Below are 27,756 nucleotides of genomic sequence, written 5' to 3'. Positions count from 1 at the left end.
TGATGTTAAAAAAATTAAAAACAGTAAAATGTTTAATCCTTTCAACTATGGTTCCAGTTAAATAATAAATAATTAAACTGTAGTTATGGTTGCCGTGTTAATAGTTAATACCATTCCAATTTATAATTAAAATTATTTTAAGTAATTATAAAATTAACAAACAATATATTTGACGACCAAGTTTTGTTAAACCTAAAGTATGAACGGTATTTTTTTTAATATCAATCACCGATAAGAAGAAATAATTTAGTTATAAATCCATGGGTTTAACTTATCTAAAATATATTAAGTTAGCTCTAACTACCTAACTTTCAGTATCAAGCTTTTTATTATTATACGTTTTATTTAATTTAATAGATTTAATAATTAGTCCGGTTTATCAAAAGGGAATTAGAATTTAAAATTGTGATATAGGATATGATAACAAATGTAAGAAAATTAGTAAAAGTTAAGAGCTTTCATTGGTTTTTTGAAAATATTTTATTAAGTAAGAGACGAGTGACTAAAACGAAATGAATTTAACTTTATTCATTCTAACCTGTTAAGACATGAAAAAGTTCTTGTACCGAGGAAGACGTTTCCAGATTTCTACATCAAAAGCAGTTATAAAATAAAGAACAAACAATTTGTCCCTTACGAATTTAATCTAAAGGTCTGAGCAATGCCTTTGAAACGACAGTCAGTGACTAATGTAGTCTATGTTAACAGTAACAATAATAGTCAACAATAATATATACAAAGTGGTTTATCATTAACTATAGCAAGTGTTCCAAAGACACCCTAATGATTTAAGCTAAGTGATATGCCTTTTATCAGTCTCATTGTCACGAAATTGTCGAGTAGGTTTTGGTTAAGTTGATTATGACTAAAATTAGGATGACGTGTACCATCAATGTGCCAGACGATCGGTGAGTAAACGATGCCGACGAAGTCTCGATGGGGACGATTTCCACCTCGGCCATCTTGAATACGGACAGCAGAACGTGAGAAAGAAATTCCGGATGCCTAGAGTTGATTCGATCGCTAATTACCTCCATGAATTCTGCACATTCGTCCTGAAATACAAATTTATTATATAATAATTGTGTTAAAAATGTTGATCAGTATTGATCAGTGATCTGTTCGTTACCGCTAACTGGCCTCTAGCGTATATAGAATATTTAAACCTGTGTAATTGAACATCGGCTAGAAGAGAAGATGATTGGTAAATGCAGGATACTTTGTATTAAACTCTTCTGTTTTGCTGCGTACAGACCGAGCCAACCAAAGACAACGAAAGGGTTTTGTTGGGATATTTCTAGTTCAGTTTGAATGGTTTGACGACGTAGAGCGTCGGTAAAATCAAAAGAAATGAATGGAATCGACAAATGTTCTATTTACAGATTCACGCCCAACGAACGTTTGCTCCTAACAATAAATGCAATATGTACATTTTATCGATGCCCATCTAATGTTCGGTGTACAACGCTGAGTCTCATTCGTTGTTCTGTGTTGGCCCGGTCTGTACGCAGCATTTCACTTCGCCAGCCTTTGAAGTTCGTTAAATGAAAGATCGCCTCGGTTCACTTCACTTGTAGTTAGTGTAAATAAATTAATTAGTGTAAACTGAAATTGTTTCATTGATTCACTAGAAAGGATTCCAACGGCAGTCCACTAAGAGATCTATCGAAGAGGTGGCGAACAAAAGAGGGAACAAGCATATTGGTTCAGCTAGTTCTATTCTCATTAATGAATTGTATATCTAGTGATTTCCTCTTCATCTAAACCGACTTTATATATACGGATATGAAAGTCTTGAAAGAAGCACTCATAACATTATATGAAAAATATAATTATTATGTATGTATCTTGATAGGTGATATCTATTAGTGAAACTTCATTTCTCTTTTTATTTTAAGATTTGGGTAATTCTGCTGCCGAAGCTCATCACTTTTAGAACCATATGGTAATCAATTGTTAACGATTTAGAAGCTTGCTGGGCAAAAGGGAGACTTTTCTGAAGACAAAGATCTCCGGAAAACATTATTTCCTTTCGACTAACACTTGTGTTCATCGACCTTTGAAGAACTACAGTGAAAAACTTCAATAAAAATGCCGACAAATAGCTTTTAGTGGATTCACCTACCTTAAAGGATATACTGTTTTTGGGCAAAGATATATTCATTATTAAAGTCCAAGCCTTTTAAGTCGAAATAGTGTATGATTTTATTCTTATAAGACGAATAGAATTTTCAACGAGTAAATACTGGTGCATCAACAGTGTATCTAGAAAAAGTGTATAATCTTCATTTGTTTCATTCGTTTCTGAAGTTAAAAACTAAAAAATTAACTGGAATGCGTACTCTCAACAATGTTCTCCTTTTGAGGAGAGAAATTATTGTTTAAATTTGTTATAACTGTTATCTTGTCTTTTGGTAATACTTCTTGTAAAATATTTTTTAGTTTTTTTAGCGTGATGAGATTATAAAGATCGAATGGGTATTGTTATAAAGATAATAAATTGTGAAGTTTTTTGGAAATTATAAAACCAAAGTTATTTTGTTGTTAAAACAAAAGGTCTTTATTTAATTATCATAAAACCTGGTCGAATGTATTTATTATAAGCTTCTGTTAATACCTTTTCTTTAGATAAAATCTCGGATGGTGTTAGTTTACTCGTATCTGCATCATCTGACAATTTTCCTGCTATTATAACGTTCTCTCTCGTTGCGTTGAAGAATTCCAAGCTACAGGTCGTCTGAAAAACAGAATAAAAAAACGTAGTAAAATATAATAAGTGTAATGATTTGAAAGCTGTTAATTCTAAGTTGGAAAACGTCAAGAAAAAGTCTAACATACTAATCTATACAGACTATACAATCTGAATTACATAATCTAAAGTTAAGAATAACACTTATATCCTATACAAGTTCGTGTGGTTTGGTTCAATTAAACATTCTGATTTCCTGCGTGTTGTTCCATAGCTTTTATTGCTTCCACGTTGTTGTGATTTATTAACTCTATTTCATATTTTACAATACCAAAAATCAAGCACTTTATGTTCCACGATTTCTATAAATAACAACTCAGCTTCAGATCTTCAGAGCATGTACTCATTTGCGAGCTGGTCGTATATGCTGCGCGCATAGCACCTGTCATCTCTAAACTAACCCTCTCTTCAGACTGCAACGATATTTTTTGACACATAACGGCTGTCTGGTTGGCGACTGCCATATCCCCATATTTAAACTCTAGAAGTAGTGGTCTCTAGTAATGATCTGAGAGGCGGTTAGTTTAGTGACATAGTAAGCCCAGAGGCAGTCCAACTGGATATAAAACCTGGTCAATATCATCACTCAAGAACGAAACTTCTCGGCCTGATATGCGTCAGGCGTTCCACTGCCTAATCACGTTTTACATTGAAATATTACTTGTAAATCCATTTTATTTCTCTGATCATTTCTTTGTTGGTTGCGTAGGGATAAGAACTGGTGGTTAGTCATTGGACTTGCGATGTTTTGGCTTAGCATTGGTTTTAGCATTGAATTACCAGTACATTATTTAATTTTCCTCTTATTTTCCTTTTTTTTTAATATGACAATTCCAACTTAACCACCACACAGATGAATGCCGAAGTAACTTGCTAATACGGTTTTAGAAATTGGGCGTTCTTTAAGTGAAATAAATAGGTTTTTGTTATTTTCTGCAAGGCAAAATTGACATGGACATAGATGTTTAATGAGTTTAGTATTGAGTAAAATTTAATTCTACTTCAATACAAATGAGCCAACGATCATATAATTTTTGAATGAGATCATTATTATATTTGCAGTCAGTCACTTAGCTGGTTGAAAATATTTTTTTTATTAAGAATTGTTACAGAATTTGTCTATCATGATATTAAGAGTAGGACATTAAAGAAATGCCAATTTTGCGGATAAGCTGAATCAATTCTTAGTTAAGTTATCTGTTTATAGCGCTGGGATTTTGACCTATATGAGCAGTTACGTTGTCTTGACTGAATAATATCTTTTTATTATATTTTGCAGCCAACTGATCTAAAAACGTATAATAATAAACTGAGTCAAATCATTTCAGATCTTCTTGTTTTGATTTAGGAAAGTAATAGTAGCCCCAGGCCTCGTCGATAGTGGTTAAACAGAATATGCTGTGTTGCATTGTTAATATAGCTATTGTATGCATGAATGAATAGCAGTTGTATTAAATATTTCAAATTAAATTTAATTTTATCACATCTTGAAAAGAACCATTTTTTGTACTAGTAATTAAGACTGAGATTGGATTGCAGCATGCTTTAATTAAGTAATTAAACGTACCCCGTTCTTCCTTTCCGCTTCCTCCTTGATGAAGTTCTGCAATACCCTGACCACGTCCTGTATCACGACCAGGTGCGTGGTGTGATTCCTATTCAGTTCTCTTTCGTCGACTTCGCTATAGCCAAGGAAGAGGAAGACGCCGTGCGGCAACGAGTAATCCGTCGGCGATGGCTTCATACAGATGAAACGACCCGAATAGCAGAGGCATCGGCCCCTGAACGCCTGATAGGCGGGGGCCGCGTGGTTGTAAAAGGCGAACTCCGTTTTGCACGGCATCCTATCGATGCAAATTGTACGGCACGACAATTTCTCGCCGACTTCGCACTCGCACACGTCGGAACATTCGAATTCATCCTCGTGATAAATCTACAAGAAAAATGAAAAAAGGTTAGAATGGAAGGGGAGAACGAGCTCCCCTCGACAGCCTATATTTTATAAGTTTTCTTTGATCTGGATCGGCAAAGGAGCGCATTGTTGGAATAGATCAAAGATTCCGAGCGCATTAGACACAAAGAAAATTTATCACTGATATGGATAAAAATAAAGATAAGGTTATTCCGTCATGTAGGAAGTATTAAATAAAGATAATTATAATAGTCTCCCTAAAATATATAAAGATTAAAATTTATATAATTACTAGCCGACCCGACATACGTTGTTCTCTCTAAGCTCTGACTATTCAATTCGAACTGGAAAAATATTTTAAAAATTATTTATTACTCTTTTAACTTAAAATAATGTCACTGTTTTTAATGTGCACTGAGTTTATCTAATAACTTGGCTGAACTTGATCAAACTACTCTCTTCAATATTATAAAAAACCATCATTATCTGTTCATGTCTTTCGGCATAGTCGTTGATAACTTTATCGATAGTTTCTACCTTCATGTCCTTATGGAGGTTGTCGTTATAAATGTACTATGGAGCATCAACGATACCTTACAGTATCTTATTTTGAAATCTTTGTATGATATTTCCATTGATGTAGCTAGTACAGCCCCAGAGTTTAATACTATAAGTCCACATTGGTTTCAAGATGTGGATTGATGGTAAAGGAAAAGCTTATTATATCCTGACAGACATCTACCCAATAACCAGTACAATAATAGTATATTTCTTACACTTTAGGTTGAGTTCTTCACATATCTTTTGAACATCTACCTTCCACCTGAGTTTAACATCAAGAGCCATGTCAAGATATTAAGCTGTATTTCCATACGGCACTACTTGCTGATTTATATATACTGGCTTGTGCGTAATTTTTTTGTTGGTTAAATCACTGTTGACTGATTTATTTTGATTAATTTCGATGCGCTACTTTTCTGTTCAGCATTGTAATTTTTCGGTTGATGCAATATTATTATCTAGAATGGTAGGATTATAGTGTCATCTGTAAATGTAGCAACATTTTCATTGAATATGGGCAAGTTCGGAGGCAAAGGACTGTTTGAAATATACTTCCCTGTGGCATACTTGGGCTTATTTTCGTCAAATTGGAATAGGCACCTTTTTTGACTCTGAAGTATAGGTCAGTTATAAGACTCCAAAATATTTTAGTACTTATCTGGGAGAAGCATTATAATCTTATACTTCAAATCCTCATGCTAAAATTTATCGGAAGCATGAGCAATATCTAAAAACATTGCAGCATAAACTTAATTTCCTTCTAGTAATTTTACATTGGTGGTTCTGTGAACCACCAATCAATAGGGCAATGTTATTTCCTGAAATCAAATTTATGATCCGGAATAAGATGTTTTTCCTCAATAATTAGTTTTATCCTTTTCAAAAGAAGGTTTTTAAATAATTTTGACATTGTCGAAAATAGTAATATTAGCCGGAATGACGCTGGTTCATGAGGTTGATGATCTAATCAGTGTTTTTCTTGGAAATTACATTAATAATTTCCCAGTAATAAGGTCACTAGGACTAGCCTTTCTTGCTCTAATACTATTCTTTCGCAACCTCGATCAAAGTGACAAAAAGGAATTGTCATCCTTTCCTGTTCAGAGGAAGAGCAGCCAGAGGTAAATGATTTAACGCAATCCACTGAATGGGTTTCCTCGAGATGATCTGCAAATCTTTTAATCTTTTCCTGATTATCTCTGGTCCAGGTTCCATTTTCGTTTTTATTGGAGGCGTTTGTACGAAGGTCCTTCAAGTTTTTGGCAGCTTTCCACAGCAAAGACTCACCACTAACATTATTTACAAGTCCACGCAGAACTTAAATCATGTTTTATTTTTTTAATCGTTTAATTTAATGTCTCAATTGGATGTAAGATTATTCAAATTAGTTTTATTTTGCTGAGATATGGAATCGCCCTTCTTCCTCATTTTCTGTTTATTTCCTAGTATTAGTTCCAGGACCTTTTTAGGAGGGTTATTATCTTTTAGGTAGTTTTAATTCGTTTTCTGGACTATTTTAACATACCAAATACTGAATATTCTTGATCGACTTCTCCACCTAGAAGTATAGTTCTTGCTCAATCTAGATCCGGTCTTACAAGTCGGCTTTCTTCTGCTTCTAATGCGACTTCAAACCTAGCCAGACAGCAATTTCACATGATGCACTCACTTAAAGTCAGTAAGTTCAGTGAATGATTTGTTTGCTAATGAGTTTAATTCTAGATTTTCTTCATTTTGCATTGCATGAAATGCTTCTAATGATATAGATATACAGTTGGCCTGGGATCTTATCTAAATCCGTATTCCAATATGTAGGTTTATCTGTCGAAATAGTTTCACAACCATAATAATGAATACCTATGGTTGTAATCAATAGCGATCTCCGATGTGTACGTTTAGCATCGTAGTCGCCGCCTATAATAAATCGACTTCTCACGGTTTTAAAAATTGTCAACATATTTCAAATTGGTTTTTGTGGGTATTATATATATGATATTATATTATGTGGGTATTATATTAATATTTTCTTTTAATACTACATTTCCTCCTTTTGTTGCGTTTCGTGAATGATTTGTGCTCTATGTTTTATAGTATCTGAATTTAATAAAGGATATTGCTCAGTAAAATATGTTTCTGATATCAGACACATATCTATCCTATATATATCAAGGATTACGCGAAAGTTTTGTTGATGATTGAGCAATCTATGTTCATGATTTTAAGTGTGTTAGATTTGTTTGATGGTGTATAAATAAATAATATTGATAACTGAGCTAAGAAAGAAACAAAATTGGGTGGTCTGCTATGACGGATAAGCTTATAGAGCAAGGAATATTTGTAAAAAAAAATCTTCTGTTATTCTGTCCATTTCGCTTGCATACAATTTACTAATTTAATCTACTCTAATCCTGATTTTGAGTTATTCATTTTTGAGAAGAAGATACAAAAATTATGAAATTTATTATCGTATCTTTTGGCTTCTTTAATCTGTTGGTGTTGAATGCCCCTGAGTTAATGAATGTAGCCATAATGTTCTTCAGAAATTACTAAAAGTTTCCTTTAACTAGTGCTACACTGTTATGTTGAAAGTTGATAACAGTTGACAGGATTGCTTTAGTATTTCTCTAGTATATATCTAGTTTTTTTTTGTTATATTCGATTTTTACAACGCAATTGAGTGATTGAATTGAGTATATATTGTATACGTATTTTGTTGGTTATTTATTATAGATTAAAACTAGTTCTTTAAAACACGTTTTACTTGATTAACACAGATGAAAATACAATATAGAAATATTTTTATTTAAACTACTTAGAGTAAAATTACTAAGGTGGTATTATGTTCTAGAAATTGTACAGTAGCCGAAACTTTGCTTAAAATTCTAATCGCTTTTTCTATAAACTGTTTTTTTTTTCAACCTAATGATATGATTTCTCAAGTTATACTTAAAAAAATTCATTTGAGAATTAGTGTAAGTATTCTTTACATATCCCTTTGTATCTGGTATTGTGTATATTCGAAATGTTTTTTTAATTTAGTGCTTTATATCAGAGTACTCCGTAATAAATTCAGAAGCAAAATTGTCAACTAACAAGAAGGAGACTTAATTATGGCATTTAAAACATTAAATTATATAACAGTTTTTAAATATTAAAATCAATAATTAATTATTATGTGTGTCACTTATGGTCTATAATTTTAATATTATAAAGTTAAGCAATATTAATTTAACTGCTATAATTTGGTAAATTTTTATATATATTTGCAGCAATGGTATTTAGTGATAGCCCAGATAATAGTCTGACCTAAGGAACTTATATGAAGATGTCAATTCATATTTTATTTGGATAAACAAAATCTTTATGATGGTTACGGCGATGTTCGTTCATGTAATCCTATATTATAGACAAAATATTATTAAGAAATCTCACGAACTTGTTTTCAAGCTAAATTATAAAAAATCTGGGTTTTACTATCGCTTTATTATTCACTAGGAAGAAGGTTTTGCAATGCAATGAAAAATAGATTTGCAATTATGATCCACAAATAGAGAAAAACATATCAAAGCGTTATCAAATTCTGTTTTTTCTTCATTATTTTCTCAAACTGCAATCTGATTAGAACTTATCATTATAACATAATGTAATTCAAATTAAAACATAAAGAAGTTTACTGTTACTGCAATAATCCTATCTTCTTTACAACATAAATTCCAATTCGAATAGAATGTCTAGAATTTTAAAGCAACCCTAGTTTTATGCTCTCAGTGGAATGAAGTAAATATTTCGTTTCTACTTACTCTTTTAAAACTGCCTTCCCTTATAAACTGGTCGGGAACCTGAGGCCTTTGAACGATGCATGATCCTGAAATTTAAAAATGTTTTACATTGGTTTTGTTTCTGGCGCTTCTTGCTAAAAATATAAAATGCTATTACGATCAAGAATATTTATTCTTCGGTCTTCATCTAATAAAGTTTATATCAAAGGAAACTGAGTATAAAACATAATAGGAACGTATAATAACGTAAATAATTAAATTAATACATGTTCAGTGAAATTATTATAACTTACTCAGATTAATAATTTATTATTGAAAAGATGGGGAACATTATCACAAATTATTTAGTATTATTCAAGTCAGTATTATCTCCACATAACTCCTGTAGCGGTGGGAATATAATACAGAAACAGATCTTGAGTTCAGCTTTCTTAGGACAAAAAAACAAAGGTGTAAATAAAAAAAAACTAAAAAAGTAAATATAATTATTATTAGATGTAAACATGTTCAAACCTTTCAAAGGTCTAAGCACGGCTTGGTGTCCACTGGTAATAGCAATAACAATAAATAATAGTCACAATAGTCACTTGGATACTCACTTGGAGGGGCTGTTGTTGTTGTGGTAGTTGCTCTTGTTCTTCTCGTAGTTGTTCTTCTTGTTGTCGTTGTCGTTGGAGTAGTTTTAGTGACCGTTGATGTTGGTACGAAAGCCTGTGGAGGAGGTAGAAATTCCGTTGGGCTATTGACTGTAACCGAAGTTTCTGTAATGGATTTAGCGGCTGTCAGATGGACGGTTGATGTGGTACTTATAGTGGTGGTGGTAGTGGAGGTGGTTCGCGTGGTGTGAGTGGATAGTCTGCTTTGTTCGACGGCTTTCTTCATGTGAAAGTGTTTCTGGGCCTCAACTACAATAAAATTCCGGTTGTTTAGTTAAAATAGTTAGTGTCTCTGTAACATAATATCTGTTAATTGATAATATCTTAAGAAAACACATTTCTTATTCAAATTAAAAGTTATATTCTTACCGACACAAGGGTTTACCCAAAGTAGTCTTTGCCAACCGAGACATTCATAAAGTTGGCTCATGTCGGTGCCTTTGCAGGCACAGGTGGTACGCAGGTCAGTACCCAAAATCGCTAGTATGGATTTTCTACATTCGGTAGGCGAACCTGCACATTTCTTCGTTACACTATCTACAGCGCATGATTGTTCATAATACTCCAATTTGCTTCTAAAGTGAAGAAAAAAGTATTAGCTAATATTGAAATATTAATAAGCTTCGAAATTGAATGTTTCCGATTTAAATAATATCAGCTGCAAGAATTTATTAGCAATGTTATATAGAATCTTGTTGTTTCCTATAACAATCTATTTCCATCAGCATAGATTTTATTAGGGGTCTATCACAGCAAGTCTTATTTCGTTAAAGATTAAATAAAATTAATGTATATACAAATAATATAATAAAAATGTCGAGATTTACGCTGATTTAGTGATCTTGTTGGTTAAAAATGGTACTGCCATAAGTTATCAAATATCAGTGGATATATATGCAGTATATTTTAACTGAGACAGCGTGTCGAAATTAATTTAGGAATTTATAAATGTTTACTCTAGCTCGTAAGATAGCCAGTCGATCGACACTGTTTAATGATGGGGAAGTACTAGAGGATGTAGCTGAGGAAGGATGGTTCAAACATTGCCTACATCCTTAAATTATTTTTCAAAGCAGTAAGAAAATACTTAAAAGCTTGAATAAGAAGAAAATTGGTGATGCCTTAGGAGATGAAACTTACAGACATGAAAATGACTATGTAAATCCTTAAACAATTAGCGGTGATTAGAAATGTATAGAATAAATCCATAGAAAGGCAACAGTTCAACTCTAAAAAACAGATATATCTAGCTTTGAATGACTTGAAAAAGCATATATAGAACAAAGTGATGTTAATAATAAAATCGTAATCAATTGTAATAATTCAAAAAATATATAAGATAAATACCAATGCCATGAATTCACAAAATATGAAATAAAAAATATTCAAGCGGGATTAATATAAGGTCGAAGTTTTTATTTTATTACATAAAAATGGGAGGGGAGTAATAAATGTTCAAAAAATGTCAAAATAGAACAAATAAATTTATTTAGATGTATTTCTATATAGAAATGGATACAAATTGAAACCAGAAGACGGAAATTAATGAAATTAATAAGATTAATGAAAGACTGTGAATTTGTACTTTGCTATAAATCAGAAATTCATTACTGAACAAGAAACATCATTCAAAACTAAATTAGAAGAGCACAAAATAATTGACAGACCAACTGAGAGGTGTCTATTCCAAGAGAGATAAAAGTAATATATTAGCATCAGAAATTAAAAATTTCAAAAGTCAGGTATATAGTAAAGACGAATGACGAGTAAAGAAATAATAAAAGACCAGATTATTGAATCAGTGGAAAGAGTACATCAAAACAAGGCAACTTAGTTGGTGAAGATACTTACATCGAATAGAGGACACAAAACAGGTCAAGAGAATATCAGAAGCAGTGACGGAGATACGGAACGCAGAGGGCGACCCAAGCAAACTTGGCATGAATACATGAGAGAAATACTTCAGAAGAGAAGAAAAACCTCGGCCGATGCGAGAAGACTGAGTAGTTTGTTGTAGTATACCTACATTACTTGTAGTATAAAAGGTGATGTCTAAGTGATAAAACTCCTATATCAATATGAGTGCTCGTTAGTTAATAATTAATTTTAATAATTATTGATATTTAATATAATAAGCATACTTGCTGTAAATTAACAGTAATTTACGCGAAGTTCAGCAGGTAGCAACATATAAATAAAAGTTATTTTCCGGAGCAGATTTTGGGTCACTCATTTCAATGGCAAGTATTTTCTATGGCGTTAAGTGCTCTACAAAGAACCTTATGCATGAGAGGTTTATGGGTATGTTTACCTTTTCCATGTGTGACATAGATTCGACACCAACATCGTAAACCTTTATTCACAAGATATTTTCGTGCCAGGTTTCATAAACGCAATTGTGTGTAAATAATTATTACTCAAATTCACCTATGTGACAAAACCATTGAAAATAAATTAAGTTACTACATATATGATGATACTTGATGGAGTTTTAAAATTAAAAATATTTTCTTTTATACATGACACACATGTTGTACCGTACCATACCTATACCAACGTCCGATACCAAGGAAAGGAGAATTTAAATCATATCGGGCTAGTATTAGACGCTTCAGGGATACCTTCCAGATAGCTCACACAAGCGAAAATGTATAAACAGGAGCCTTATTTAGAAAAAGAAAAGGTTTTAGTATATTCCAGAGAGCGTATATTAGATAAAAATAATCTGTATCGTTAATGATTTGTAAATATTTTTCTATTAAGTCTGTTTTCTTTTATTTTAACATAATAACTATTTATGACAGATACAAAGGAAGTAATCTTTGGATTCAGTTGCTCAGAAACTTAAAGATTACGTTACAAAATACTTTACGTGCCTAAATTATTTTGAATTTGTATATTTCCTTGATCTCTTAACTTCTCTTCTCTTGAACCAGTTAAATAAATTTTTGAATCTCGATAGTAAAAAAAAACAAATTATTTTATTAACATGATTTATATGATTATAATAATACTATAGCTATTCGCAAGAAGCATTGTTTTACATTTAAATAATATTAAATCAGTGAAATTTTAAATTACGAGTTTTTCATGCACGGTAATAAAGTTAAATTCTTAACACTCCAAACCAACCAACAAAATAGTTAAACTGATAACGTCTCTTTGTGTTCAAAGATGAACACAACCGCCGATTATAACGTTCGAATTTCTCTAGAGTGATTAATTAGTTCTGATCTAATTTGTTTGGAGCGTGTCCCATCCCTCAATTCTCCACATACGTTCCGAGTGGAAATATCATTCCATTCTATTATGGATTCCGTCTGAACATAAAACATTGAACGTTTCAATCGATTAATTATCGCTTATTTTTTATTTTTGTAGCACACGCTAATGTCTGGGTAGTCTCGCGTGTACTAATTCGCATTTTTAAAAAAATTTATTTACTAGGTTACGAGAAAAGTAACATCGATTTTACTTCAAAAATGATTTTAAATTCACCTAGTCAAACTACTTTAATACTTAGTTGAGTAGACTTAACTTGAGTTGATATAAAGCATTTTATTAACATATTTTTATTACGTTACTTCCAAAATAAACATTCTAGTTTATTACAAAAAGCAATATATATTTGTTTTTAATATAACGGACCCTTGTAGTAATTTTTTATTGATACTTTTAATCATCAAGGAAAAAGTATCCATTAGCCTTCTGTAAAGTGTAGGCAATGATGACAAAGTGTACGCATATCGGAAAAATAATCATGTACTATACATAGATCACAAATGTGCTCCTTTCGTAGCCGATACTAGTTTCGTGTCACCAGAACTTACAAATTTCTTTTCGTTATATTTTAAAGCCTCTTTTTACTAACTAGGGCTTATCTGGACTGGAGCCACGCTAACCGTGAGGTCCATCTTCTGAACAATCACAAATGTAAATTGATGACCATACTTCAACAACATTAGAACCCACAATTATCGCAACAGCAGGGGGACTGACTTGTCGCCATGACTAGTGTGCCAACCAAGTATGATACTTGCAAACTAAACACTCAGTCCATATTTCAGCCGTATCTCCGTACTTTTCTCGATATACTGGATGATAGTACTCTTGCTGTAACATTTATATTTTTATTTAAATTTTTGATTCCTCCGTCTAAAATTTAATTCACTCAGTATTAATGAGTATGTCTACCAGGATATCTTGCCATCTATTTCTCAATTACATGACACATGTTTTTTAAGCTTGATACTTTATAGAGAAGTGTAAATAAACCTGTCCAAATGTTGTATTTTGTGTGTCTTATGAGGTGGCAAAGTAAGTACCACGATATATATGGCTTGAATGATCATCGATCAGCAGTACAAGATTTTTGATAACTGGTGCAGCATACTTCTTGAAATTATGAAGTCGACATAATTCGCTGTTAATTAATCCCAAGTCAGATATCACATTCTAATACTTCCATTTGGATCTCCATCCACGAGTTCACCCTTCATCATTTTTGGAGGAAAAATAAAAACAGGCGTGACAAAATGTCATACAGCAAACAGGTCAATTGAAAAGTCCATGGCATACCATAGTAAAACACATTGTTTTGGCAAAATTAGTTTTTTTTTATTTAATATAATTCCCTTCAACTGTAATACACTGATTATAGCGACCCTCCAACATTTATATATGCTATGATTTTATATATAATACCATTTTTGTCCTTTGCTTAAAATAGGCCTCAGTTTCGTCAATCACATCTTCATTCGACGAAAATTTCTTCCCAGCGAGCATTCTTTTGAGATCTGAAAACAGGAAATAGTCGCTGGTGGTCAGATCTGGAGAATACGGTGGATGAGGAAGCAATTTGAAGCCCAATTTATGGATTTTTGACCTGGTGCATTGTCTTGGTGAAGCACTTCCTTTTTCTTCAAATGCGGCCGTTTTTCAACGATTTCGTCTTTCAAACTATCCAATAACACTATGTAATAGTCGCTGCTGATGGTTCTTCCTTTTTTAAGGTAGCAAATAAAAATTATTCCATGCGCATCCCAAAATACACGCCATAATCTTGCCAGCCGCCTTTTGCATTTTCCCATGCTTTGATGCGGGTTCATCGTGTGCAGTTCACTCGGATGACTGTGATGACTGTCGATTGGATTTCGGAGTGATATGGTGTAGCTAGCTTTCATCCATTGTCACATATCGACGCAAAAACTGGAGTTTATTACGCTTGATTATCTTCAAGCACTACTCCGATATCATCAACAAGTCGTTGTTTTTGGTCAAAAGTGAGCTCGCGCGGCACCCACATTGCACAGAGCGAGAGATGTGAGAAATCAATCAAATATTTGTGAATAACTATTTCGTTTTTATCTTACAAGTAAAATATTCTGATAGGCATAAAGACTACAACATTATATTTAAATTCACTGAGTAGTTTCAGAGCGAAAATTCCCTTAAGTTAACTTATTTGTGGTTATATATTAATGATTCTTATTTTCTACCAGACATAGAATCTAAAACTTTGAATGAAAGTCAAATGCAATTATATACATTTCAGTTTTTTCATACCCATTTCGCAAACTACGTTTTTCCCTGTCTGCAGCATTTTTCGACGTTTTCATTATCCGAGGTTAATTTTTATTTTACGCCAAAGGTTATTTTTAATTTTGTACGTATTAATGGCTTGTTACTTTTTTGTGCTGTAGGAGCATTATTAGCAATTCAAATATTTTTGCTGTATAATTCTATAATGACAAGTATATTTCATACAAAAAGAGCACAATACATTTCCATTCTATTCTAAAAAAAGTACACATTTTGAATTTGTTATTTAAATCGATTTCAATTATATTTCTATTTTTGTAAAAAAAAAACATCGAAACCCATATGTAAATTGTTATCCAGCAATTAATCCATATTTTTAGGCTTTGTTTTGTTGAAGCAAATTTCTATTAGTAAAGTAGACTCGACATTTTCATTTTGAACATAATTCCTTTTTATAATTTTAAAAAAATATTCCTGGAACCATGCAAAGCTCTTGCAAAATCATGATAAATATTCTCAATTGATAAAAATTATAAGTTAGATCTCACTAATCACTTAATCTCACACTCATCGTTACCATCATTATATTATTATTATTATTTAATTAATATATTGTTACTAATCGTTTGCGTCTAACCTACAATTTTTCTTTATGCCAACTTAAATCTAGGTATATAACTAACATGTTAATTTTTTAATTCATGCACCTCACTACACAACACTACACAAGATCAGATGGTTTGATTCTTTTGAGTCTGTGTCATGCTCTGGTGGTATCCAAAAGTTGCAATATTTCAATATTCGTATGAGAATGTAGTCTTTTCTCATGCCTCTTTGCAATTCTCTTGATATCTTGACTGACGGTGGGTATCTGAAGGTCTTGATGTAGGTAATCAGTCCTATAGTATTTGGGTGCACCCACAATACCTCTCAGGACTTTGTTCTCAAAAATTTGTATTTTATTTATGTTACTCTTTGCAGAACATCTCCATAATTGAACTCCGTATGTCCATATAGGTTTCAATATTTGCTTATATAATAGCAATTTATTATGTACTGATAATTGTGATTTTCCTCCAATTAGCCAGTACATTTTCCTATATTTCAGTTCCACTTCTTTTCTTTTCTTCCTTATATGTTTCTTCCAGCAAAGTTTTGCATCGAGATTCATTCCGAGATATTTAGTGTTGTTGCTGTATGGAATGATAGTGTTATTTAATGTTGTTGGTGCTTGTACGGTCTGTTTATAGGTGAACTGCACATGTACAGATTTACTTTCATTAATTCTTATGTTCCAAGCTTGTGTCCATTTATTTATATTATCACTTGCCTGTTGTAATTTTCGTGAGGCTTCTTCACTATTGTCTCCGACAGCTATAATCTCAGCATCATCAGCAAATGTAACCATCGTGATATTTTCTATTTGTGGTACATCACAACTGTAAAGTAGATAAAGCATTGGTCCCAGTACACTACCTTGTGGTACACCTGCTTTAGCTTCTTTTATTGTAGAGTAAGCTTCCTCTAGTTTGACTCTAAACATTCTGGCTGTAATGTATGAGTTTAATAGTTCGGTGTGTTGTTTTGGTAGCATTTTCTGTAGTTTATAAACAAGGCCTTCATGCCAAACCTTATCGAAGGCTTGTGCTACATCTAAGAATATAGCTGAGCATACTTTTTAACTTTCGTAGGCTTTTTCAATAACATCTGTTATTTTGTGGACCTGCTCTATTGTTGAGTGCTTGTTAATAAACTCAAACTGGTGTGTTGGTATTAGGTTTTTTCTCTCTATGGTCGGTTTTATTCTTTTCGACAGGAGTTTTTCAAAAACCTTAGATATTACTGGCGGCAGTGATATAGGTCTGTAGGATTTTATTTCGTTTGGTGACTTCCCAGGTTTTGGGATTATTATAATTTCCGCCATCTTCCAAATCTCTGGGATATGTTTTAATCTAAATGCTGTATTGATCAAGTTGGTGAGTTTTATAATTCCCTTTCTTGGTATTTTTTGCAGTAATTCTCTTGTTATTAAATCGTAGCCTGGTGATTTCCTGGGGTTAATGTCAGTTTTAATAACTTTGGTTAGCTCTTTCGGCGTGACTAATTCAATCTTTTTTTTAAATTTTCAGCTTCTATGTTAGGCAAATTATGTTCAATATTAGTTTCGTTTGGTTTGAAAGTTTTTTCTAGATATTCAGCAAATGCTTCTGCTTTTTGGTAATTGTTACGTGCCCAATTCCTACATAGGTCTCTTATAGGTGTACTGTGTAGACATGAGCGCTTTATATAGTTTGGGGCTTTCCAGACTGAGTAATCAGTTTCTTTATCATCTGTTGAATTTCTCAGATAGTCATTTATGGTTTTGTTTTTAATTTCCAGTATTTCTCTTTTCAGTCTTTGGGTTATATTTTTTAAACTATTTTTATTTTCAGGTGTTCTGTTTTGTTGCCATTTTTTTTCGTAATTTACGTTTTTCAGCTACCATTCCTTTCACTTCTTTTGGATAATTAATTCCTTAAGTTGTACTCTTAATTTCTGGAGTATTATTCCAAGCAGCTTATTGAATATCTACTACGAAATTTTCTGCTGCAAAATTTAATAGTTCAGTTGCCTGTTCAATTCTTCAGAAAATCCTTCCCATTCTGTTGTCTTGTTTGTTAACGTTCGGTTTCTTTCTATTGTTATTATATTTTCGCTCGAAGTCAGAATCACTGGCGTATGATCTGAACTTAGCTCAAAATTTTCTTCGACTTTTATATAAGTGGATGTTATGTTTCTTACTATGAAGAAATCTAACTGATCTGGGGTTTTCTCTTGATCAGTCGGCCAATAAGTTGGTTTTCCAGTTGACATGTAACTACATCTTAGTTCAGTAGCTGCTTTATGCAGTTCATTGCCATTAGTTGTTGTCATTCTGGATCCCCATCTTGTATTTTTTGCATTAAAATCATCTACAGTTATAAATTTTTCTCTCAGGTTGCTTAGGACATTCAAATAATTTGTCCTTTTTTTGATTGTATCTTGGAGGTACAATAAACTGCGGCTATTGTAACCTTGTGTCTGCTTGATTTATTAGTTACTGCTGTTACCTGATTGTCTGCTGTACTGAGCCCGGGTTATTGATGGTGGGAAATGTTCTTTTTTATTATTATTACACTTCCTCCTCTTGCGGTGTTAGCTGGATGTATGGTATGATAGAATGTATATCCTCATCATTACCAATAATCCATATCGTCATTGACAGCGACCAATACGCTTAGGTTGCTCATGGGAAAATTATTCTTTTACAAATAAAATTGTGAAAAATCGTGGGTGTGCATGATACTAAGTGGCAACAGCTATGCCGCTGCATATTCGATATAATCGAGGTATCGGCCGTTAGTTTAGGAGGTGATGTTTATTTCTTTACGTTAAAATAATATTAGAATATGTTCCCTCTTCCTTGCCTAACAATATAATTTTTTAAAAATGTTCTGTTAAAAATCCCCTGGCCTGTCGAAGTTTTGGAATATGAAGAACTACTCACTGAGCTTTAAATGTTCTGGAATATTTTAAACAGATTATAGTACAATAGTACATCAAAGCCGAATGTGCGAAAGTAAAAAAAAATGCAGAAATTAGAAAGTGCATATTGTTAGCTTGTCACAAAATATCTTGATTTGTATGGTTTTTTGTGTAGTTAATTTTTTCCTACGATGATAGTTCAAAGAAATGAGAGTATATTTTGAGAGGTACATCGATTCGATAATGTAAAAATTAAGGGAAAATTAACGATATTTATGTCAAATATAATATTCCTATGTGCTGACAGTAATTTCGAATTGTTCTAATAGCGATCGAGTAAACTTTCACTAAGAATAAAGTTGAAATATGTAGTGACTGTTTGTTGGTTAAGCATAATTTAAAATGTATTTCACACTATTTATTATACAATCATCAATGTATTGGTTACTATATGTAATAATTACTTTTATTTACTTTTAATATTAACAGTGCCGTAGAGAAAACCCCCCTAAGGTCGACGGCATCCACCGTCGAAGGCAATCAACTACGCGAACACTTATCTCACTTGCCGATCGCGCTGATGATCAGCGAGAGACATAAAATGATAATAATTGTAGTGGCATGTCACAATTGCGTGCGAGTATGGGAACGAAGTGGAGAGGTTTAAAATGCATCAAGTTTGTGCACTTCAAGTACAATAACACCGGATATGAAGTTGAGCGGTTTCGCAAAATAACAAATTACATACAATAGGTGAAATAACAGTATTTCTTCAATATTGGCTAAAATATAAAGTTGAATCAACTGGGTTATGATATGCGAATGGAAAAATCAAATTTCCACAATTGGTCCTACTATCAGATCCGTTACGAGGATCCAGGCTGAAATTCAAAAGTGTAATAATTGCTTCCAAATTTTTTCAGTTTCATTTAGCGCAACGCATATTGTATAGTATAATTTCCCACTCACATTAAATGTATTATGTTATAAGATTTTTGGCAACATTCAATGTTTTAAATATATCTGAGAGTCTCCTTTCAACCAACGAGGGTTTACCTGGACAAGACCTACTTTATAACGTAGGCTGCGAACCACGGTCCTCGGTACTGACTAAGTCTACTGACTGCTTGAGTGATCATCTTACGGGCCATGCCAGAAGACATCCCGGTCTTACCCAGCATGGCCAGTGTTCTACTGTTGCCTATAAAGACATTTGCAATTATAAAGAAAAACATAAAGTACATACATGCCCCAGCAGGATTCGAACCTGCGAATATCGCAACAGTAGAAGGACCTGTCACCTTTCCTGTCACCTTAACCAATGCGAAAATTCTAATTCAGAAATATCAGAAATAAGTTAACAAGATATATGGCTTAGTAGGGATGCTGTTAACACTAACAGCTGCAGATGATCATACAAGTTAGTCAAAATGTTATTATAATATATATATATATATATATATATATATATATATATATATATATATATATGTAGCATTGTACGGCATTCCATCCGGTAGCCATAATATCCTCATGAGGTCTGGGAAACACCTGATACTGTGTCATCTTGTGTAATAATATATTAATCAATGAATAATAAAAAATATGTACATGATATTGGTTTAAGATGTCCAAATTGTTACCGCGTAACTATTGTCAGTTGCTGGAGTCATATCTTTTTGGAAGAAATTTTAGAGCATTGCACGAAATGGTGTTCTCAAAATTTAAATCTATTTCGGCTGGAGTTCCACAAGGTAGCGTCTTCGGACCTTTCCTATATCTGCTCTACACTGCTGATATTCCAATAACAAAAGAAATACTACTTGAAACCTTTGCTGACGACACAATTATTATGCAAAACGACACATCTCTGCCTAGGGCAGTAGAAACAATACAGGTGGCAGTCAACAAAATCTACAAATGGGCGAAATATTGGAAAATTCAACTAAAAAGCTCCAAATCTGTCCACGTTAATTTTGCATTGTGGCGAAATAATAAGAACTTAATTATATCACTCGACGTATGCCCGATTCCTCAAGCAAAATCAGTTAAATACCTCAGAATCCATCTTGACGGTAGATTAAATTGGAAACATCATGTTAGACAAAGGCAAAACACATTACGACCAAAATAAAACAACTATACTGGTTAGTCGGAAGATACTCTCAAATTGATCTACAATCAAAGAGGTTGCACTAAAAATTCAAATCAATTAGTCATCCAACGCTTTCAAAACAAGATTCTTCGATTGATCACACAATGCTTATCGCTACGTAACCAACGAAGAACTGAACTATGACCTGAAAATCAAATGGATTTGCAAAGTTATCCAAGATTTTGCCTTGAAACACGAAAGGGGATTACTAAATCAAACTAACGTGGAAGCAATACAACTGCTGGACAGCGCGCAGGATGTCAGGAGATTGAAGCAAACCAAACCATACGAACTTATATAATGTGTATACTTTTAGTGTAAACTGTAGCTATAAGTCATTATAATTTTATAATTGAGGAATATGTATTAATGTATTTACCTCACACTCGTCTTGATTGTGAACTAATCCAAGTACAAATAAAATGTAGTAAAGAATTAATTTATAATTAAGATTGTACTAGGCGTATCTAAAAAAATGATATTGTACATATACATATTCGATTTTAGTAACTACGATATTAAATGTAGGCAGAATATAAGTTTTTTTATTCTATATACCTTTAATAATTATTCAATAATACAGTAGCTTATAGATATTTATCTATGTTCTTTGCTGGTCGTACAATTTTCAGTTTACCGATAATCTATATAAACAAACCAATGCTCGCGATTAGAGCTGAAGCACGTCCAGCACCAACCTTAAACACTGTCTAAATAAAGCTCATAAGATCACTGTATCAAAGCAACCGAAATTAAGACAGTCTCGTCAGATATTTAATATTCAGGAGCAAAGATAGACGAAAATACCTGCAGGCCTTGTTTTCTTTGCATACTTCGGCCAGATGAAGGCAAGTGGGTTGCGGTGACTCCTCGATGCGCTGGGCGCATACTGGGTGTAGTTTCTCTTGAGCAATTAAACAGGCGTCGTATTTATTCTCGGTTTTTCTGAAACAAAAAGAAACTAGCATTATTGACATTATTAACAAAATCAAACTGATGATTTTTCTCAATAATAGTGTAAAGCTAAACTCTGAATACTTAAATTACAAACAAGTCAACTAAGTAAGTTGCAGGTAAATTCAAATTTTCATATCGAGAGTTGTTGAAAGGCATTGAATGTTATTGCAAATTTTACTTAAAATGGATAGTCCTAAACAATTAAGAGATGTTATCAGTTTTTATATATATCTGAGGAGGTACTAACTCTGAAAAAAATTAATTATCTTTAGCCGGGCTATAATCAAATATTAATTGAGAATTTCTAAGAAACAACGCCTTATCAATTATTTTCAAATTTTTGTCCGGTTATAGTTTATTCTGTATGGTTTTCTACAATAGTTCTCCCAGTAGATAGTTCATTCTTTTTTTTTAAGGTTCTTTAGTATGCCAGAAACCCAGGTAGTAATCTACCGCCCAGTAAGTAATTTTTAAAATTTATCACACTATTCTTTTATAACTAATACCATATATTTACGAAATATTGTCCGTTTATCTTCATTATCTTTAGTTTAGACATGATCTTGAAAACAATATTCATATTTTGTGAAGATGTACTAAACTAACAGGATTTCGATTATACTAATTTTCTGTGATGCGCTGAACATAAGTAATATAATTTTATTTATTACATATATGTCTTAGAATTAAACATCTAGAAGTTTACATGGATAGTGTGCCTTTTTATGCTCTTCAAGCATTTGTTTAAGTAATTTTTTAATGGTAAGCTAAACCTCTTCAAGATGGAGAATTGTAAATGTATATGGATAGTGTACCTTATTATGCTCTTCACTTATTCACCATTTATTAAAGTAATTTGTTAATAGCAACTTTAAATGGAAAAAAATAATTATTTGAATTTAAGGATAATCAGCAATTTCCTTGAGCCGTCTTGATCGATGGAAACCATTTTAGCGGAATGCAGGACGCGAGTCCGAATGAACCACTTAAAGGCTCTAATTTCGAATATGGCTTTTAAGTAAGGCAAATTGATAAATGAAAAATTGCACTTAATTCTACCTTCTGCCGTCGACTCATCTCAAGTAGCAGTGAAAATAAACCACCCCCCTGAGTTAAATAATAATGCCGCTCCAACGGAAAATGTAAGGGACCATTTTCTTTTGCGGCAGCGTCAAACGGCGGAAACGAGAAGATAATTCGATGGGCGGGGAAAACAATCTGTCTGGGATGGCACAAAAACAACCCTACGGAATTTAACTACGGATATTCAAACATTGATTTACGTGCTTTTCTTTTCCGCCTCGGCATAAACGATCACTTTTATGCTGATAATTCCGATTACGTTGACGATAGAATGAACATAAGATATATTGTTGTTTCTGTATTGTTGTTTGGTCGTGATAAAAGTCGTTCGAATTTACTCACTATAGCTGATACATCTTTATGGTCCCCTTATTATGTCGGATGTTTAAATGAATTGTGAGAATTTTTGTTGCATCTCAGATATTTTAAGTAGATATATCGACATAATAAAATTAATTCGGAATGTGGGTTTGACTTTTTCTGAAAAATCATATAGTGACAAACATAGAAAAAATAGAAATTTCACGGTATAGGCGACCTTGGGGAAATGTTTTGTTTAGTTCAATCAACTGTAGCGCTGCGATCGCAAATTGTGATTGGCTAGTTTAAATTCCTGGTGCCGCCACTAACATGAAATGTGATTGGTCGATCAAATTGTGTGATATCAGCCTTTTCTATGGGCGTCCATTTTTATGTTTGTTGTTTGTAGGTTATGGTTATTGTTTAGATCACGAAATTTCCGTTTTACGTTGTGCATATTTTCTGTTTTACATTAATTATTATGGAGTAATAATATATAAATTGATGACAATGCGTCAGTATAGTAAAAGATGTAGTGTATCGGGGCAAAAATCTACTACGGAAGTTAGACATCGTTTCCCAAAGAATGATCTCGCTCCTTTCCAAAAATGGGTTGATCAAGTAAATAGTAGTAAGTTACTTGGATAAATCACAATGCAAATATATCAACGTCATGGTGTTTGTTATGGACATTTTAGTGAAAAATTTATAATGATCCTTCCTTCACGAACAGGTATTAGGGTAAATGCATATCCATCATTGGTTTTATCAGGTACATATAAAATTATCTATATACTACATCTCTGTTTATATAATTTTTGTTTACAGAAAATCAAAACCTTATGAAGATGTTAGTAGTTATAAAATTCAATTAATCTACCAAGTTGTTCGTATGCTGTCAGTGTGATGTCTCTACATAAAGAAGTCTTACAACAAGGTAATAATTAATATAGCTGGATAATTAATAGTAATAAATACTACTTTTAATTATAAAATATCCCTAAAATATTTACAATACTTTATCTTTTTAGAACAATCAGTGTTCAATCATTTTATAGTAGAGGAATTATATATTTAAATTTGATTGCCTTGTTAAAAAATATTTGTTATGGTGCCATCAATTAAAAATTTAATTGCCACTTTTAGGGGATTTATTACCTAAAAGAAATCTATTTTGTCTAAATTTACAAATAACTACATTTGTTTAACAATTCTTAACTAAGATTGCTTAAAGAATTTTATTGGATCTATTAGAGATCATGGAGGTAGAAACAGCATCCTTCCCCTAGTATGTTCGAGAAATTTTTAAAAGGGCTCATCACTTCAATTTTTTCACATCATTCTCCCAGAGAAAATTGTGAAGAAGATGAACATGTTAGATAACTTACATTCTTTTTTAACGGGAGATCTAGTATCACTTGAGGTTGTTAAATCACTAGTTGAGTCTATACTTTCAGTTCCAGAGAATTTTGCTCTGAGGAAAACAAGAGTCTAATATTGTATTTTAGTCTTATTTCAGGCTATTTAACAAAACTTCTGAAAAAGAGACAACATGCAATATTTGTCTATATTCTATATTAAGTAGTTCCACAGATTAAATACTCTAAAATTTAAATATTTTTAAAAAACACATACATTTTTAGTGTTTGAACTGTCCAATCCATAATGTTTTCCAAGACCAAATTTTAAATTATTATGAGGTGTGATTGTGTTTTTGGCTTAATGAAGTTAATGCAATGTCAACAGGGAAGGATTTAAAGTTTACCTTCAATATATCAAGATAAGTTAGAACTCTAATAGATCCCATAAAATTGATGGCACTAAACATATATGGGAGGCGTTATTTGGCTAGAATAGAGTTCATAATTGTTTTTTTCTTTCTTTTTGTTTATATGTATTTATATTATTTACAATTATGTATATTTGTATAGGATTTTATTTTAATAAATTAATTTTAAAATTTAAATTTGATTTTTATTTAAGTACTATTGACCAATAAATGTGACGTCACAAAATAATCACGCCAAATGGCAGACCAATCAAAGCAAAGTATTTTCCTTACAGGTTTCTACATAACTATTTTAAACTAACCAATCAAATTCGCGTTGTCAGCGCCGCCAATGATTGGACTAAGCGAAACTTTGCCCCACTACTTACCGTTGCAGTTGCACACCCCTGGTGACAAAACGCAAACAGCTCGGGCTCGAAATAATCCAAATATATTGGCTGATAGGACGTAAATCTAAATTATCATTAGATAACAAGCTTTTGCTCTATACATCATTAATTAGGCCTATTTGGACATATGGTATTGTACTGTGCGGTACTACTAGCAAATCAAACTAGCTATGTTTCTTCAGAGGTTCCACAATAAAGTGTTGCGAATGATCGTCGATGTCCCAGATTACGTCTTCAAGAAACTGATTCAGCTCGATATCTTTAACCTGAGAACCCATAACTAGTGTGATTCGAAGTCTTAGTGCGAAGTGCTGTTAAAGACTGTTAGTGCATCTCAATACACTTTCCAAACAGCTAAATGTGCGTGATCACAGTGAAGTGCATAGACCCAAACGAAAACCACCATACGAACTCATTAATAGACACATAGAGTGAGATTTAATAATGTCTAGAGATAGAATAGTCCGTAGAATAAGTTATAAGATTTAGATTATAAGTTGTATAATAGTCCAGTTACTAAAGCGATCTTCTACATATCAGGTTAGTTTTATTATATAACGGAAATCATATAATAATACTTATTGCTCACGGGCAGATTAATGAAGTTCTAAGAGGTTAATTAAAAAAATCAGACTCCACATAGAATACATATTATGAAGTAATGCAAACATTTTTAGCCAGGTAGTATACGGTTTTTCATTCAAACATCTTGTATATCTTCACATATTTCGAAGGTCCAATAGAACTTTCTTATATTGAATAAACACGTAATCCTATTTTTACTTACTATCATATATTACATACTAAAAATTGTTAATATCACAAGCAATAATAATAATTCAGCTCAATTTTTGGGCCCAAACAGATGAGAACGACTAGTGCGCTATTTGATGCCCTGAACTCAGATCTTCAGTTCGTTCGTGAAGATTGGTTGTAGTTCTTGATTTAGCGCATGGTGGCAGGACTGTGCTTTTATGACGGCTGTCAGTTGCTGACGTTACATCAGATACTATTTGGAACTTTTTTCCGTGCTGTGGCCGTATTAGAATGCAGACAAAATGTTGCAAAGTCCATTCAAAATGTTTTTGTACGTTTGTGGATGTTATATGTTCAGTAAATGAGGAAATATGAAAAATGCACTTAAATATTTGTATTTGCAGTACTTTGGTTTTGTTGTAGTGCACACTGACATATCTAAAGTGTTTTGTAATACGTGCAGAACAAATCTGTACAAGTAGCCATTTGGTGAGGGTTTATTAATTTTTTTTCTTTAAGAGTAAACATATAGTATTAGAGTAAACAACATGATATCTATTTATGCTCGATCAATGTCGTCAGTAAAGATGCAAACAATAGCACAATAAATATATACATATTATCGGTGTGAAACCATTTCCACGTACGGGCAGTACCAATCTATTGGCAGTTTGTTCAGGTACAAGTCAAAAATTTCCTTGAAAACTTTGTCTTCATCGTCTCAAATAAAACGATTTCGTTATGGAATAAAATCATTTAATTTCGCAAAGTGAACTGAATCATTTGATTCGCGATTATAATTTATTAAAATAATAAGAATAGTTGCTTGCATCACGATTGCAGGAATAGAAATATCTTAACCCAAAACAATAGTCACTGTATACAGAAAAAGAAATCACGCGATTTTAGCATCCTTAAAAAAATATCTGTTTTCTGTAATGATATCAAAGGTATATATATATGGTGTCATAAATACACCGTATTATAGAAATTAATTATCGAATGGCGTTTGTGCATAGATGGTTCTAAGTACAGTTTGAAGGCGGCTCTACTCCACATGGAAATAAAAAACCATCCATTCCGATTATTCACACGGTACAAACTATATAATACTAATAATACTTTTGACCAAGATCAAATTTAATCAGCTTCAGTGGAAAATTTGTAGCAATATAAGGATTGAGGAATAAATTAATTGTACTTAATTTTAAAAGATTAATTGATCTGCATATTCTTTACAGGTTATTGATGTATTGGTTGGCATGCAATCTGTATTAAAGAAATTTATTTTTTGTGCCAGTGGAATAAGCCTTATAGCTGATCATCATAATCATCATGAAAGTACTAGAACGTTAAAATAAATTATTTTTGATAACATCAACTCTGTTTTATTAGTATTTTGTTATATGCCAAAATCAAAATAAAGCAAAAGTCAAAGTTTTTTCTATTATTTAATTAATACTGATTAATGCATTGTTACTAGTCGTTTCCGTCTCACCTATAATTTGTCTTAATATAACTTAAATCTAGATATATAACTAGGAGGACCTATCGGCCCTAACTCAGTCTCTGGTGAAATAATATTAAACATGTCACTGTTAAATTTTTAATATATGCACCTCACT

General features: G+C 32.4%; 1 protein-coding gene across 2 annotated transcripts in view; it reads right to left on the bottom strand.

The window, feature by feature from the left end:
- Window positions 1-688: 688 nt before the first annotated feature.
- Window positions 689-27,756, bottom strand: part of Gfrl (Glial cell line-derived neurotrophic family receptor-like) — a 598,276-nt gene continuing 571,208 nt past the window's right edge. For both annotated transcript variants that reach the window (XM_076399821.1, XM_076399820.1), the window contains 7 exons: window positions 21,665-21,802; window positions 10,027-10,232; window positions 9,601-9,906; window positions 9,023-9,087; window positions 4,317-4,682; window positions 2,618-2,737; window positions 689-1,055 (listed from right to left, as the gene is read on the bottom strand). In XM_076399821.1, the coding sequence (XP_076255936.1) occupies window positions 825-1,055; window positions 2,618-2,737; window positions 4,317-4,682; window positions 9,023-9,087; window positions 9,601-9,906; window positions 10,027-10,232; window positions 21,665-21,802 (1,432 nt within the window). In that variant the 3' untranslated portion in view covers window positions 689-824. The remainder of the gene's footprint in view (window positions 1,056-2,617; window positions 2,738-4,316; window positions 4,683-9,022; window positions 9,088-9,600; window positions 9,907-10,026; window positions 10,233-21,664; window positions 21,803-27,756) is intronic.

The sequence above is a fragment of the Rhynchophorus ferrugineus genome, unplaced genomic scaffold (genome assembly GCF_030347505.1).
Source record: "Rhynchophorus ferrugineus isolate W39M unplaced genomic scaffold, kcgeb_rfMv2 rfM3, whole genome shotgun sequence".
In the NCBI taxonomy this organism is placed as follows: domain Eukaryota; kingdom Metazoa; phylum Arthropoda; class Insecta; order Coleoptera; family Curculionidae; genus Rhynchophorus; species Rhynchophorus ferrugineus.
This window is presented reverse-complemented; position numbering and strand designations above follow the sequence as displayed.